General features: G+C 30.7%; 1 protein-coding gene across 1 annotated transcript; it reads right to left on the reverse strand.

The window, feature by feature from the left end:
* Positions 1-11,664: 11,664 nt before the first annotated feature.
* On the reverse strand, positions 11,665-16,491 carry LOC108686107. The gene is given in 4 exon segments (XM_018191203.1): positions 11,665-12,562; positions 13,045-13,411; positions 14,409-14,582; positions 16,389-16,491. Coding segments are annotated over 4 exon segments (1,542 nt in total).
* Between the last annotated feature and the right edge of the window lie 633 nt (positions 16,492-17,124).

Genomic DNA, 17,124 nt, shown 5'->3' on the forward strand with positions numbered 1-17,124 from the left:
AACAATCGCAAACGGCCTAGTCTTTCTCTCTTTATTTTTTTCCACTTATTTGTTTATTTATTTATTTTTATTATTACGTATAGTAGGTACATTTCGATTAATCTGTAGTCGAGAGAAACAGACTTGCGTTCGCAGTGGAACTTATTTGCCGTGCGCAGAATTCGTCGCCGTGTTTTCTGTGACAAGAAAAAATAATAGAGAAAAACGCCGTTTTTCGCGCTGACCGAAAACATGATATACAGTATGAAATTTGACCATCTAGAAGAAAAAAGATAAATGTTTTATCTGCTTACGTCTAAATGTTTATAGCTTACATTTTTTTTGTTAGCTCTACATGAAAGAATTCTGCGAATTTCGCTACGCGAAAGAATTCTCAGAATTTAAAGATAAAAAAATTATCTTTCCGAAATAATTTCATAAAATATAGATAGTAATTAATAGATAGTAATTAAAAAATAAAATAAAATTATAGTTTAATGTTCTTATTAAAAAGTTTTTATCTTAAATTTACAGAAACAAATAACTTTACATAAATTTCTCTATTAATTTAAAATAGTAAAATTATATCTTTCTCACATTATACCTAAAAGATAAGTTTTTTTTTTTCATTTTTATTCAAGATCTTTTTACATAAATTATTTTCTTCAGATATAAAATTAATTCCAAATTAATACATTTAAATTTAGCTTTTAAAACAAAAGTGTAGAATGTAATAACAAATATTGTATCTTCTTTGATTGGACAAAAATTTCATATTGTACGACGACGACAAACATGCGCGCCGGCCATTGAGACAAACAATTGTAATTTCGCGTCATTGTAAAGTGGCAGTCGTGTAAAAACATCCGTCTAATATTAAGTAACTTTATAAGCTCGATCAGCGTGAACATTCGCCTCTTCAACAATCGAGCAATCTCTCTGGGCATTATCCTGCGACGCTTGTTTACTGATCCTTTTAGTAAATGCATTCAGTTGCAGCAGTGGTGCGATGGAAGGATTAACCCTTTCTGTGTATGTATCTGAAGACATAGCTTGTCGAATCTCATAAAATTAAGATTTATGAAATTTCGCTTTATCTTCTTAATCTTAACTTATCTATTTTTAAATAAAAAATAAGATTACACACGTATTAGGGTATTAATGGTGTGGAATCTGATCACAGTGCATCTAAGAACGCTATATGTGCCCAGAAAGGATTAACAAAGAATGCTTATTATGATGCTCTCATCATAATTTTGCACCGCTCTTTTGTTGGTGAATTTTGTTTATCGACGATAATCTGAACAATTTTTTAGTAAAAAATGAAGTAAAATTTTGAGGAAGAGATTCGGGATTTGAGGTATTACATGTAATATCTATGAAAAGATCAAAGAAAAAACATCCAGACAACTGTGGATTTAAAAAACTGTTTAATCCAATTGTACCAGAACCCAAATAAGCGAGAAAGAATAAAAAAATTGAGCTGTCGTTTTTATTATAATATTCTTAAATTCGTTTAGACACCATTTTGCAGAAAAATTCACGAACAAAGTGGTGCAAAAACTCATTTGTCAGAAAATCGCACAGGATAATGCGATTGTCGCTATAGTGCATCGAACTCATATTATATAATTTATATATGTATATATACATATATATAGATACTATAGATACATGTGTATATGATATATACATGTATATATACTTATATGTATATATACAGGGTGTCCCCAAATTTTTGTACAAATGCTTTTTTGTATATAGATAGAGTGGACTAAAATGTCAAAAAATATCATTTTGCAATTTTCGCAATGGTTAACAAGATATTAATTACTAAATATTACCGAATATTGATCTTCAATAATTTTTTTATTCAAATATCAACTTTACAGAAAAACAGCGAAAGACAAAGATTGTTTATTTTCTTCTTTTGAGAGTTCTGAGAATTTTTTCAGAATTTTTTAATATCTTTTTAATATTAGTATTTTCTCATGTTGGTAAAAATAGTTGCTAATTAAAAAATGTAGTACTAAAAAGATAAAAAATTCTGAAAAAATTCTTAGACGTCTATAAGAAGAAAATAAATAATTTGTGTCTCTTGCTGTTTTAAAATTGATAGTATTTGAATAAAAAATTATTGAAGACCAACATTTGGCAATTTTTAGTAATTAATACCTCGTTAACTATTGTAAAAATTACAAGATGATAGAAGACTTTTCGATTCAGTTTAATCCACTCTATCTATTGTACAAAAGTATTTAGCAAAAAATTGCGGGACACCCTATACATTATGTATGTATTGTTTGTGACTTATACACTTGGCAATTACAGATTTTAATGGCTAATCGTATAATTATACGATCTTTATTATTTACATTCTTGCTGCACTCTCGTCAAACATGCATACGCACATTCCCACGCACGCGCGTATATATGAATTGTATATATATATGTATATACATAGACACATATGGTCTACGCATGTTTCTTCTTTTTTCCATTCTAATCCATAAAGATACGTTTTGCATTCATGTATATATACACATATTATACTCCGTAACGCGATAAACCGTTAAAAAAGTCGTCATCGCTAGAGTAATTCTCTCATTTTCTTTCATCGTTAATGCTTAAAAAATCTTAATTTGCACTACTTGTTTTATGTTTCATTTTCGACAGTGTATTGTAGAATTGCAGATTAGTTTTATATTATATAATTCATATATATATGTATATATATATATTATATATATATATGTATATGTATATGCGTGATGTGTAAAGAAAGCATTCGCATCGTATTTCACAATAAAAAGATAATCTTATTTAAGCCAATAAATTTTGTAATTGTATTGTAATAATGTACTTACAATATAATGTTTAACTATACAAATATATATACTGTAAATTGCGCTATATTTGATTCGACAAAATTTATAATTATTACAATTTTTTAGAAAGAGTTTTAGAAAAATTTAAATTCAAAGAACTAAATATTAAAAATAATTTAAATTTTGTGTTAAATTTAATTAGTATTCAAGCATTCTAAAAATAAATTATTTAAAATATTTGATACTTAATAAGAATTTTAAGGATCCAAGAAATCTAGAATTCTTGATATTTTATAATTATTGAAAAGTTTATTATATTAAACATTATAAATATCTACTTATGTCACAAATAATTTACTTCACGTAATATAAGTACATATTATAATACAATAGATATATAATAAAAGAATTTTTAAACATAATGTAATATGAAAAGTATGATGCAATGTTTATAATAAAAAATCATGATGTGTATGAATGAATGCTTTCTTGACACATTGTATACGTGTAGGGCAACATGCCTCTCGCGAGGGAAGACTTCCTAAGTACTTCATCCTGAATAAATCTCGCAGGAATTTCTGTCTTTTGATTAACTCCTTTACTTCATTGTTTCGAATCTTACCTTCGTAAGTTAATGCAATTAATTAATAACGTCATTCATTTATTAATACGAGCTAATCGCTATGCTGTAAGAGTTACTAAATGTACTTCGCGATTAGTATGAATATTTATACAAAGTGCTCCGAAAGTATTTCGCGCGACGTTGAAAATTAATTTCTCCCATAAAATATGTAAAATATATGTATTTGTAAAAGAAAAAATTTGCTTTTGGTTTTAAGATTACACAAATGACGGGATCCAGAAAAATCTATAATATATAATTGTTCAAAATATTTTTAAAAATTTATGAGTTTAAAAGATTAGAAATGAAAAAATTTGGAAAATAGAGAATATAAACATTTGCAAATTCAAAAATACTTATTCTTAATAAAAAAAACTTGTAATAAAAATAAAAATAAAAAAACTATTCTTAATAAGTCTTAACAAGGATTAAGAGATTAATAGTTAAATATTGAGATTTATATACTGAGAAAGATTGTCGTCGCGAAGATAAAGTACTATCGAGTATTAGTATCGATTTGTAAATCTCGATTTTCTTCTTTGGCACATGCTTTGGAACACCTGTATAAAATTTTTCTTCTGCTATGTGACTATATCTTCCTTCCTTTAAGAGTAGTTAAAGATTATTGTAAAGTGGTCATGCAGATACATAGAGGTAATCATAATGCGAGGTTGCTTACGCTAGATCTCTCCCTTATAGTAATCGTCAGTTGCTCACTACAGATCAATAGGTGAAAAATCGTGTTATTATGATAAAATAATTATAATTACAGTCTTGTGCAAATTAATGTGAACAAAAAGTAATTTTTAGATGTACATATAATTATTACATAAAAAGAATTTACAGTATTTACAATACTGTGAATCCTTTTTACATAATAAATATATATATAGCATAAATTAAAAAATTATCTGTTAACACGCACACGCACGTATGCACGCACATTAATTTCCACAAGACTATATATCAATATATATCAATCTAACATATAACAAATTATACAAATAGGAATACCTACAAATAGGAATACATAGCAAACATCTCTTACAAAATAAAAGCCTTCTCCAATATTAATAACATTTCATAATGATCGGAAATATTTGTAAGAGTTATAAATAATATAAATATAATTGCTTAATAATAAGTACTTAATAGTGTAAATAATAGATAGTATAAAAATATTAAGTGTAGCATATATGAAAATATTCGAAGATCTAAAGAAATTAAAAATAATCCTATTTTTTACAATTGAAACAATATCAGTACAGTCATTAAAGAGATCCTAAGGCTATCTGTATTATCGATTAAATCGTAATTTTTATATAACAATTTACTTTTTTCCGCTTTTACAGATTCGAAAATCCTTTTATTAGGATTAAATTATATGTATCCGTATTAATATGAATCAATTTCAAAAAATTTCAAAATTGAAATTTTGGCAAAAATTTTTTTTCATTTTCAGCATAAATTCCACTTTAAGCCCATTTTACATTAGACACAAGCCGATCGTTTGTTGTGACAGCCTGAAGCTTGCATTTTGAAATCAACGCTTTAGATTGGCTGTCACAACAAACTTACGATCGGCTTGCGTCTAATATAGAATGAGTTTTACAGACGTGTTAATGTATAATTTAATCTCAGAAAAGGATTTTCGAATCCATAAAAGAGGAAAAAATTGTTATACCAAAATTACGATTTAATCGGTAATACAGACGGATTTAGGATTCCCTTAAAAGTTACAGAATAGGAGTCTAAAATTGCTGAAATGCAGAAAGAGTTTAAGAATCCGCACGCAAATTCATGCCTTTTATTTAAAAAAAATATTAAAAAATCTAATGATAATTAGAAATAATGATAATTACAAATAAATAACTAATGATCTCAGCGATTACTGAATACGATATATATACAAAATACTTAATAAGTATACCAGTTAATTTCTGTTCGAATAATTCCAGGCATTACATTTATAAGAAAGGATTATAGGAGGTTACGTACAAATAAATGACAAAGGCCATATTTTAATGTTCTTAAGGTGCGCGTGTGTATATACGTATAGTATCTGCATGTACCAGAAACAACAGTTCCAACTTACAACAATTCTTTTATTCCTTTTACCATTATTATTTTATTGTAAATATTAATATTCATATCATTTGCTGCTGTTTCATCGTTACTATTATTTATTATTATTTGAAGTAACTATGAGACCAAAAACCTGTAAAAGGTTTTTTTTGTCGTGAAATAGTTCTCAATAGCAGAAACTTTCAATTGTAAAAAGCATACGTTTCTTTACAATGAAAAAGATGTACGATCATTCCGATAATTCTAAATTGTTCTATTCTGTTTGTATTTTCCTCCTTTCCTTTCGTTCTTCCCCCTACTCTTTTCTTATTCTGATTATCTTAATTCATATAACCCTTGAAAACCAAAGTACCAAGATATGATGACTCGAGAAGTTAATGATACGATGTGTCTATAGGAATAACAGGTCAACAACGAACGATCTAGGAAAGTCAGATCCATGGAATCTAAGATCTTACAATAATTCAAGATCCGTGAAATCTTAAATTGAAAATGATCTATATTCGAAATAATTTTCCACGCAGAACCTTAAATCCAAGGGAATTCAGATTCCTAGATTCCGATAATTTTGCGATCCACGCTCGAAGGTAAGATGATCGCGAACGAAGTATGAGATGAGATAAGACACATGGAAAATGAAACGCCGAAATGATAAGCTTAACTATTCCTTCTGTGGATATTTACTTTTTTGTTCTTAATTTTTTTAAGTTAACAGTTGTCTCAACATTCGTTCGAGTGTTTCTTTAAGTCGGCCATAATCGTGACGACTATAACGTATTTTCCCACGACAATTCGCTGTATTATATATAATATATGTATATATCTATATATATATATATATATGTATATATTTATATACGCTATCGAATAACTTCCATACATGTGTCTCTCTCTTTCTCTCTTTTTCACACACACACACACACACACACACACATACACGCGCGCGCACGCACGCACGCACTACACACACACACACACACACACTCACACACACACACTCACTCACTCACGCACCCACGCACGCACGCGTGCACGCACGCACGCACGCACGCACGCGTGCACGCACGCACGCACGCACGCACGCGTGCACGCACGCACGCACGCACGCATGCACGCACGCACGCATACACATACATACATACACAGACAGTTTTTTGAGTATACTTACAATAGAAATATATTAAAATTGCAAAGTTTCATATAGAGCGTATTTTCAACATGAATCGATATATCACTTATAATCATGTGATACATTCGCTAACGTAAATTCCGAATGATTCAGACTATGTTTATACTGTTACACGCTCATATATGTATAAGCATATGTATTTTTTAAGTATCGTTCAAAACTTTCAACTTCCTCATAAAAAAATTCGATATTTAAATACTCCTTAAACAAAATACAAAAGTATAAACAAATTTTTATAGTAAAAATATAAAAAAAATTCCTTGTCACATATTTTTTGTCATACATTTAAACGAAAGGAAATAAAATACAATAAAAAATTTTCCATTGCAATTTAATATTTGCAATGTTTGCGATATTTGCAATGTTTCTCTAAAATAATCAAGTATAAGAAGAAATTATGTATATAATCACGCACTAATTTCGTTCTAAGGAAGAAGTAGAAAACTTTGAGCGATGCTGCCTGTATACTCCACTTTGAATAACTTTCATTCGCAGATCCAGTCCGAGAATCGTAGTTGTGATGAGCTAAAATAAATAAAGTGGGTACTAGATTCCACTAAAGAAGAATTAATACCCAACATAAAAAATGGATTAAGAAAGAATTAATAATAATTCAACAATTAAGTAAACTAAAATATTTTAAAATATTTTAAAATATTTTAAATATATTCTAAAATTTCTTTAATTTAAAAAATTCAAGGAACTAAGAATTAAAAAATTGAATTTTTAAAAACTAAACTCGTAATATTGATTAATCCATATTATTAAAAAGAATTAGTTATCTAGATAACTTACATAAAAAATTAGATCCAAGGAATCTAGTAACCTAAGTGATCGAAGATCGGAGAATCCGAAGATCCAAGGATCTTAGGCTATGAGAACATGTTTCACAAATCTACAAAAAGAATTTACGTCGGCGAGAAACAAACAACTTCATTCTTCACTCTCATTGTTATCGCGTCGCTTTGTTGGTTTTGACGTCGATCTTCGCGCGGTTTGTGTTCGTACGCGATGTTCGATGAATTGAAGGCAGCCACGCGACATTTATTAATATTTAATATTGATAATGAGCATTCTATGGCGATCTATATTAATACATATGTATTAATACTCGCCATATGTGTTATTCATCCGTTGTTCGATTATTATCGATCGTTTCTGACGACGACGATCGATCTCACATCTTCGCAAAATTTTCATCCTCGATTACGGCTATATTAAAAATATTAATTAATCCTTTATTGCAAAACACTTGTATATTGTTTATAATGATATTAACGGTACGACAAATTATTTATATTTGCTACATTGTTAATTATTTTAAAATTATTTGAATTATAATTTTTAAAATTTTAAATATCTGTTAATATATTTTTAAATATCTCTAACCCACCCAAGAAAATTAATACTGAGAAAAGTTATAATCTGAAAATCTACAATAAGAATTTAAAGAATTCAATAGTTGAAGTTCAAAAGTCATTTTAGGATTTTATCTGTCGATCTATAAATTATCCTAAAATATTTGAATTGATATAAATTAAAAATCATTTTTAATCAAGATTAGTAGTATCAAGTAAAATTTATGTAAACTGCATTCAAAACCTGCAATAAAGGATTAGCCATTTATGCCTCGCAAACAAAAAAAAAGAGAATCATCTCATCGAGTTTAGCCGAGACTTGTGTCGAAAAGAATTGTTACGCATTGTATATATTTATGTTCTCTTTAGTTCATTCTCTTTCCTCTCCCTCTTCCTCTATCTATCACTCACATTTCCATCCTCTTATTTTTTTCTTTTTTAACGGCAGTGTTGTGGACGGTTACGGAATCGACGTCCGTAATCCCAAAAATGTTTCCTACAAGTATACATGCTAATTTTAATAAATACGTATTTCAACAAACGTCTTTATATAGAACTAGATTTTTAATAAAATTGTATATTATATCATATTTCATATCATGATTTCATTACGTTGTGATCCTCTTTTTTCCCTACTTTGTTTTCTTCTTTTTTTTTCTTATTAAGAAACACACTTCGGAAGAAATGGTGATCTATCCTTGTCGATCTATCTTCTGTTGTTTTTCAAATTCGAATTAAATTCTTCCTCGTGACGCAGATATAATTCGCCTACGTCGCTCAATTTTCGCTTTTTCGTGGATCTCATCTTTGATCCGAGGATTTCATGAATTTCGAAACAGTTGTCGATCTTTGGATTGCTTGTAAGATACAGTCATTATAACAATTAAAAATTTGGCACAATATTTCGTAAAACTTGACAACGTTTATTTCATATTTCCTCAATTCGAAAATTAATATTATATATATAATACACAAAAGGGTATAAATGTGAAAACAAAAATGAAAGATTTTTAATTATAATCTATATATCTATTTATTTTTCTAATAAATATTAAATTAAAATGTTCTTTTCTTTTTGTTATCTTGATAGTCAAGATTCTTCTCTATGATGTCCTATGACATATATTTTTATTCCAATTCCTCTAAGAGCAATTCTAAAAATAATGCAATCCTAAAGAATAGGAAGTGCGACAGGATTGAAAAAAAAAGAATTCATAACGAATCTTATGCTCTAAAATTTTAGTACAAATAAGTAGAAAATCGTTAAATACTGGTCAGATCTTGGTGCCTAATAATAATTCTAAATATGCCAATTTTAAATACATTTTCCAGTTTTATGAACAGATTACTGATCGGACTTGAAACGTAATCATAAAACTAAAGCTTGAATAATATTACAATTTAAATTGATTCAATTTAACAAATAATGCTAATAAATATTTCAAAACATTGTAAAAGATTTATTGTGAAAAATATTATTTAAATTTTAAATTTAGATTTCAGAAGTTTTTTTAACTTAGAATTTATAATATTCAAAATTTAAAGCATCTAGAATTATAGATATTTAGAATTGAAGTCTGTTCGATTTAAGATACCTGAAATCTAAGGATTTAAAGAATTTAGAATTATAATTTAGAGTCTAAGATATTTTATGATATTTAGAGAATTCTAAGATACAATAATTAAAAAATCCAAGATTATGAATAAATTGCAATTCAAGAAGATTAAGATAAAAAATAATTAAAAAAGCATCAATCTACGAGCGAGAATCTATAAAAGAGGGTGTTAAGTTAGGACTAAAATGAAAAAGTTCCGAACAACAAATTATATATCATATTATATATCATATTAAAGAACTATTTAAGCAAAGTCGAATGAATCGATTATCTTGTGAAAATATCGGGTACATGAGAAATCGTGATAAAAAGTCAATAAAACTAATGTTATCACATTTATTAAGAATGTGATTTAGTTTTGAGGGTTTTGCAAGAGCTAGCACTAATGTCAGTGTTATCGAAGACATTCCAATCACAACTATTATTTCTTAACACTTTAATACTACTTCATAATATTCCAAGACAGCTAAGCGTGATATAGCATATTGTGCAAACTAATGCATTGCATATGTTGCATTATACATATATTTGCTGTACATTTGCTGACATCAAGATATTATAAATTAAACAACATGACCGTTTATACATGTAATTAGTTATTGAAATTTCTAGAGCAAACCGTGAGCAATGGTACATTATGTTATTGTCGGCAACATGACAGCAACATGTTAGCAACGAATAATTAATCGTTTCATTTTGAACTCGTTGCTAACAAAATGCTGACAACACGAGTTGTTATCAAGGATATTCATGCCATCAATTTGTCATCGCAAGAATTCGAATTCCATTGAGTTCAATACGATAAACATAATGCTGTCTTACCTTGTCCTGAGTTTGTCGAAATTAGTTGCTGCAACATGTCAGCAAATATACTGCATTTTAATATATAATTTAGAGAATTTTCAAGCAATTGACGAACGATAAAGAGTCCAATATAAAATAATTGTTTGGTTTCGGATTTTAGTTTTGAATAACAAATGCTTACCATGTTTAAATAATAATAGTTTTTGTTGCTTAATTCGCGAAATATATTGATATCTTATTTATGAATTTTTAATTTTATTATCTTTGATATGATTTCTGTTCGATATTTCCTTAAGATAAACAATATACCATTCAACTCTACTTAAGTAGCTTTAATATGATATATAATTTGCACATCTTGGAACTTTTTCATTTTAGCCAAGAAACATTTTTCATTTTAGCCCTAATTTAACATTCTCCTTTGAAATTTTCTTCCGAGAATTTTAGAGCCAAATACTTTTTTAAGAAACATCCTGAATCAAAAATAAAAAAGATATTCTGGATCTATATCTAGAATTGAAAAATTTTTAGAGACTTCTTGAAACTTGTAAGATTAGCATTATAAATTCTAAACGTACACAGAAACTTACAGAGAATCTTAAGATTTTAAAGGACTGTAATATTGGAAATCTAAAAAATTCTAGGAAATCCTAAGGGAGGAATTCTGAAAGTTTAAAAAATTCTAAGAGTATCCTGAGAAGTTTTAGAAGACTTAATCTAAAAAAGCCTAAGTTCATCAAACCTTAAACAATTAATTCTGTAGAACTTTCATATATTTGGCACAAAACTGATCTTTTAACATTAGAAAGTTTCTCTAGAAAAGAAAAACCCAAGCTCACTGGGAATTCTTAAAGGATCACAGAGATCCTAAGAAAATTTTAGAAAATGCTATAGATTCTAAAAAAAAATCATTAAAAAATTGGATTGAATTAATTTTCAAAAAATCCTCGGAGTCAATGAAGATACTACGTGTTATCCCATACAGCACACTTTATCCCAAAGATTTTCCTAGGAACGTTTTCTCAGGACGTTGGAATGTTCTCAGGACATCCTTCAGAACATCTCTTGGAGATCTGTGCCATATGGGATCTTTGTCCTTATTTCCGTTTGCAATGTGCCTAATTTAATAATAACCTGGAATAGGTGTATAATCTATCTATCTATCTAGTAAAACAGCATCATATTAAAGTCTGTCTTCCTCTTCCTCCTCGTTGTCCTCATTATTTTCTTCTGACTCTTCTTTGTAGCCAGGATGTTCCGAGATTGCATAATAATTCCCATTGTAGATCACACCGAGCTCCCGTAGGACATCGCCCCGTATAAGCGCCTTAATCGTCCAATTATAGCACTCCTCGCTCTCGCTTTCGCGATCCAGCCGCTCGACGTCGAGGATTTTAGAGCTGAGTCGCTCCAATATGATGCCAATGTCCTTGATGCTAAGATGATGCTTCTGATCGACCGTCAGCTGATCGATTAGTAGTAGAAATTTTTCCGAAGTCACGAATTCATCCTCCATCATTGTATTTTCCGTTTCGGACTCGGAACTGTCATGTTCTTGATGATGATGATTATGATGTAAGTGAAAATGGGTAACAGCACCGGCCAGACGTGAGCTTGATTCCTCGTCGGCGGTATCGCGAAAGCGAACATGACCTTTGCTCAGGCCAGGTCGCTTGGTGCCATCCGAAAGAGAGGATGGCGGCTGTGGCGACGGTGTTTGTGTTTGCGTTTGCTGTTGTTGATGTGGATGATGTGGATGTTGATATTGCGCATGCTGTGCGTCCTGGATCGGCGATGTTGCCACCGATTTGTGTACAGCGATCCTGCGACCCTCCTCGTGAAGAGCGCAGCAGTGGAAGTCGCACTCGCCGATGGCACCACCGTCGGCACCATTCACGGGACTGCCATTTCGCGCGACCGGCTGATGAATGTGGTTGGAGCATTCAGGTGTGTGGATGTGGATGGTTGTACTGTCGAATGAATTCGTGCCTTGTTTCACTAGACGGCCCGGTATATGCGACTGCATCGGCTGCTGCTGCTAGGATAAAGATGAATTTACAGCGAGGTAAAAAGTTATTTGTTTTACAATATGTATTAATATTTTAAAAATAAGACAAACAACGCGCACATACAGGCACGCACGCACACATGCATGCACACGATCGAAATCAAAGAATTAGATAATGTAATAGTAAACTAATTCATTTTCTTACAAATTTTAATGAATTAACATAAAAAATTATTGACCTTTTTAATCATAGATAATTTACATTTTGATTGAATTTAACAAATTGTGATTGATATGAGACTGCAATTTATAGCTATAAATTAAGCGCTTGGATTAATTATTGTTGAGATTGAAAAGTTCAGTGCAATATTGAACTAATTTATTTTCTTAAAAACACGAACGAATTAGTTTTTTTTAGAATTTCAAGAAAATGTATTATAGGTATTACTATCGCACTGGTCCCATCAATTGTAGATTCTGCGATAAGCACAGAAATTTGTATAATTAAATTAAAATTTAAAGCTAAAATTCTTGAAGTAATTGCAGATTGAATATACCATATCGTCATGATTTATCACAGTGATTCGCGGACTGGTGTACCGCGTCGGGGCGATCTCGCCAGGCAAGTGCGTTGTCTTGCCATCATAGCTGAGTTTGTCCAAACTGGTTTGGATCACCAAGGACGGCCGCTGGGCGCCACTCAGGTCAGCTTTCTTAGTCGGTGAATACTTGGAAGTCTGGGCATCCTGACCTGCCTTTGATTGCTGTTGCTGCACCTGCGATGACGACGACGAGCGCTGGTCCCAGTGTAATACCACTGTGACTCGGCCTTTATTGTCCATGATTTTCCACGATGGCGTCTCATCGTGCAATTCCAGCGCGTGGATCGTTTCACAGACTATTTTCGGGATCGCCGAAATTGCTGAAAAAGAGAAAGAAAAAAAGAGTTATCAATTATCGATGAACGCGGCTGCAGGAGATACGGGCCGGGTAGTGTTCGGTGCTGCAAGGCGTGACAATCAGTGCCGGTGATCCATCGCAAAAGTGCGAGATCCACAGATCTTATAAGGAAGTCAAAAAACTTACAGATTTAAAAGTCTAAAGAGATTTCGGGTGATAAAGATTGTTTTAAAAATCCAAAACATCTAAAGAGAGCTTAAGAATAGAAGAAAACCTACTTGGTTGATCGTTTAAAGGCTTGTGTGTGTGTAAGGATTCAGTTTGATCCACATGTAATTCAGTTTGATCAGTTTCAATTTTATCAGTTGCTTCGAGATTAGTTTCCTCAACCAAGTTGTCGATTTCCATCAACCAAAGTTGATCGTTGTAATATCCCCTTTACATAGCAGTGCGTATGATTCTAAAGAAGCTATATATTCGAGGATTCAAAAATCTAGAAAGTCGAAACATTTAAGAGCAGAAGAAAAGCTACTTGGTTGATTTAAAGGTCTCTGAAAGAATTTAATTTTTATGTGTGTGTGTGAAAGAGAGAGAAAGAGAGAGAGAGAGAGAGAGAGAGAGAGAGAGAGAGAGAGAGAAATGATTCAATTAATTTAATTTACTATATATATATTGGGTTGTCCGGAAAGTTCGTGCCGATGTTGAAGGAAAATTGAAACGCAGAAGATTTATACATTTATTAAATTATATAAGTTAGTCGTCACGAATTTTATAGATAACCCAATATATATATATATATATATATATATATATATATATATATATATATATATGTCTAAATGTAATACTGTAATTATCCCGATCTTTTAAATTCAATTCTTTTAAATTCTTTACATATTTTCGCGTTTTCTTTAGATGTCTTTGAATTTTCTGTCATCTGTGTTGTTTCAACCTTAACTTTCTCAACCAAGTTGCCGATTTCTCCTAAGATCGATCTGTGTAATGTCCTTTTCACCTACCAGCGCGTATGATGTCGACGCCAGTAGGACACCAGCGTTCACCATGCCGCAATAAGAGCAGGATCGTGTTGTTTCCTAGTGTTTTGAAGTACTCGCCGTCCTCGACTTGCGTGCCGTCCGACTCCAAAACTAGCGAGACATTCTCGTTTTGTGGTACACCCAGCTTTTCCTTACCTGAAAGCAAGGGTTGGCCGAGGGTTGGGGTGTCAGATAGTGTTCAGGCATAGTGATAACGCTTTAACGACAATGTGTGGGTGTGTGCGTACGCGTATGTTATATATTCCTGAGTGAGTGTGCATATGCGTGTGCCACGTGTCGCATGTACTGTTTAATCGTGTGAATGAAGCAGTTGCGAATAATGGTGGTGCGTCCTCGAACGAACGAACGAATGAACGAACGGCGCTTTGTTTCTGAGAAATGTTGCGAGAAATGTGTGTTGCGAGAGCGACACTTTCAAAGGAACTTTACAGATAATGCAATTCCGTGCTGTGATACGCCGCGCGGAAATATTTCCGACCGGAAATATTTCTTCGTCGGTCAGCCGGACAGGTGGAAAGAGAGTGCTCCGGAAGGACAATGCGTATGACGCTTACAAAAGTTATAAGAGTATAATACATATCGATTTTTTACAATGAGTCTAACATCTTCTAAAGTCTTTCTGAGATTTTTTTAAAGTCAAGAGATAAACCGTTGATCAACAAAATTGTGTTGATTACTAATGCTTACTAATGCCTATAGTAATGCTTAAGTAATGTTCAAATTTTATGCTCACTAATGCCCAAATTTTATGCCCATTTATGCCTTATGCTCATTAATGTTCTAGTAATGCTCATTAATGTTCTAGTAATGCCCATTAGAAAATCCTAAAATGAAGCGAATTCCGACGAAATCACCAGAGCTCGCTGTTTTACAGCACATCGACATATCTTATATATAATGCCACATCAATATCTCACAAACTATAATGCACACAGTCGCACGTTCGTGTAAATTTTCATATAATAAATTCGTTGCAATAAAGTGTCTAACAAGGAGAGATTCACATAAATATTTCATGGATTTTGATCAGCTTTTGCATGATTATTCTGGGGCACCAAAAAATAATCTCTCCTGAGTCTCTCCTTGTAAGTCTAATTCCAAAAACTCAATGTTGTTTGTTCATGCGAACTATTTGTTTATGGACAATTTTGTAAGTACAGATTACAAAATTTTTATATCAAGCAAATATTAAGCTATTGTTATTAAGCTCTAATGCCATATTGGACTAAGAAATGGTAAAGATCTTAATTTAAACAATTTTTTTTCGTTCTCGACATAAACTCCATCTCACAGACACGTATTAATGCATATGTTTTAATGGAAAATGATTTTCAAATTTATAAACAAGGAAAGAAGTAATTGTTATATAAAAATTATATTTGATCGATAATACAGATGACTTTAGGATCCCCTTAATGTTCTAGTAATGCATAGCCTCATACCGCTTAATATAATACACAATTCTCTTAAGTAATGCTCAATAATGTTCAGTAAATTTGTACACAGTAATGCTTCTCAGTGATTTACTCCTTGTTTAAAGTCTTAAAAAAGAATCTTTTCAATTTCGAAAAAATATTCTATGAAAAAAAGCGATTCTTGTAACTAATAACTTGATTTAATAACTTGAATATCTTAAAAATAAATATATTACATATTGTATAACATGTTACTATTAATTTGCAACAGGAAACAATAGATAGATGATAAGTTATTATTTCAACAATATTTATTCTGTTAAATTAGATATTTTGGAAGCGTAATACCTTTAAAAAAGATGCAAATTATTTTAATAATAATATACGTGTAAGAAGCAAGTTAATGTCTAATAAGTATTTTTAATTTAATGTCTAATAATAAGTTTGTAGCATAATGCATTTTAATTTTTAATTGTCTTTGCTTATAATTTAAATGAATAATTTCTTAGATTTAGATCTTTCTCACCTCGAACAATCAACTCTTCAAAATTGCTAACGACCAGTCCTTTCCTCACGTTACGCCAGCTGTCCCATATCTTGAAAGGTCTCTTGGTCCGTAACTCCTGCATAAAAATTATATAATTAGCATTAATATCAGTTACAGAGATCAAAACATGAGTAATGTGAATTATTTATTATTTTTGAATCAAAAATAGAATGGTAATTTAGAAAAATATTAAACATATATACTTAAAATGAAAATCAAAAGAGAAAGACAGAAATATTATATGATAGAAAGGGCATGACATCTGACATCATTAATTTTAGTGCAGTGAAAAAAATGCCGGTGTACTGCACTTTAATGCATGGTAAAGTTAAAAATGGCTGACATTTACAATTTATTTATTGACCTTAAATGTTCTCCGGAAGCTCGTGCAACTTGCAGGCATTTAAAGCGCTTTGTAAAAATAAAGATATTCAACATAAGAAAAAAGGCAAAATAGCAGACTTCTGTTGGTATTAGTTAAATCACGCAATTTATATAATAATTTTAGTTTGTAAAACGTAACACATACATATATGTGTGTGTTTAAAATTTGCAAAATTTATAAATATATGCATAAATGAAAAAATTATTAAAATAGAATTTTCTTACACTTTGTAGAATATGTGTGTGTGTGTGTGTGTGTGTGTGTGTGTGTGTGTGTGTGTGTGTGTGTGTGTGTGTGTGTGTGTGTGTGTGTGTGTGTGTGTGTGTGTGT

This window comes from Atta colombica, unplaced genomic scaffold (genome assembly GCF_001594045.1).
Source record: "Atta colombica isolate Treedump-2 unplaced genomic scaffold, Acol1.0 scaffold164, whole genome shotgun sequence".
Classification (NCBI taxonomy): domain Eukaryota; kingdom Metazoa; phylum Arthropoda; class Insecta; order Hymenoptera; family Formicidae; genus Atta; species Atta colombica.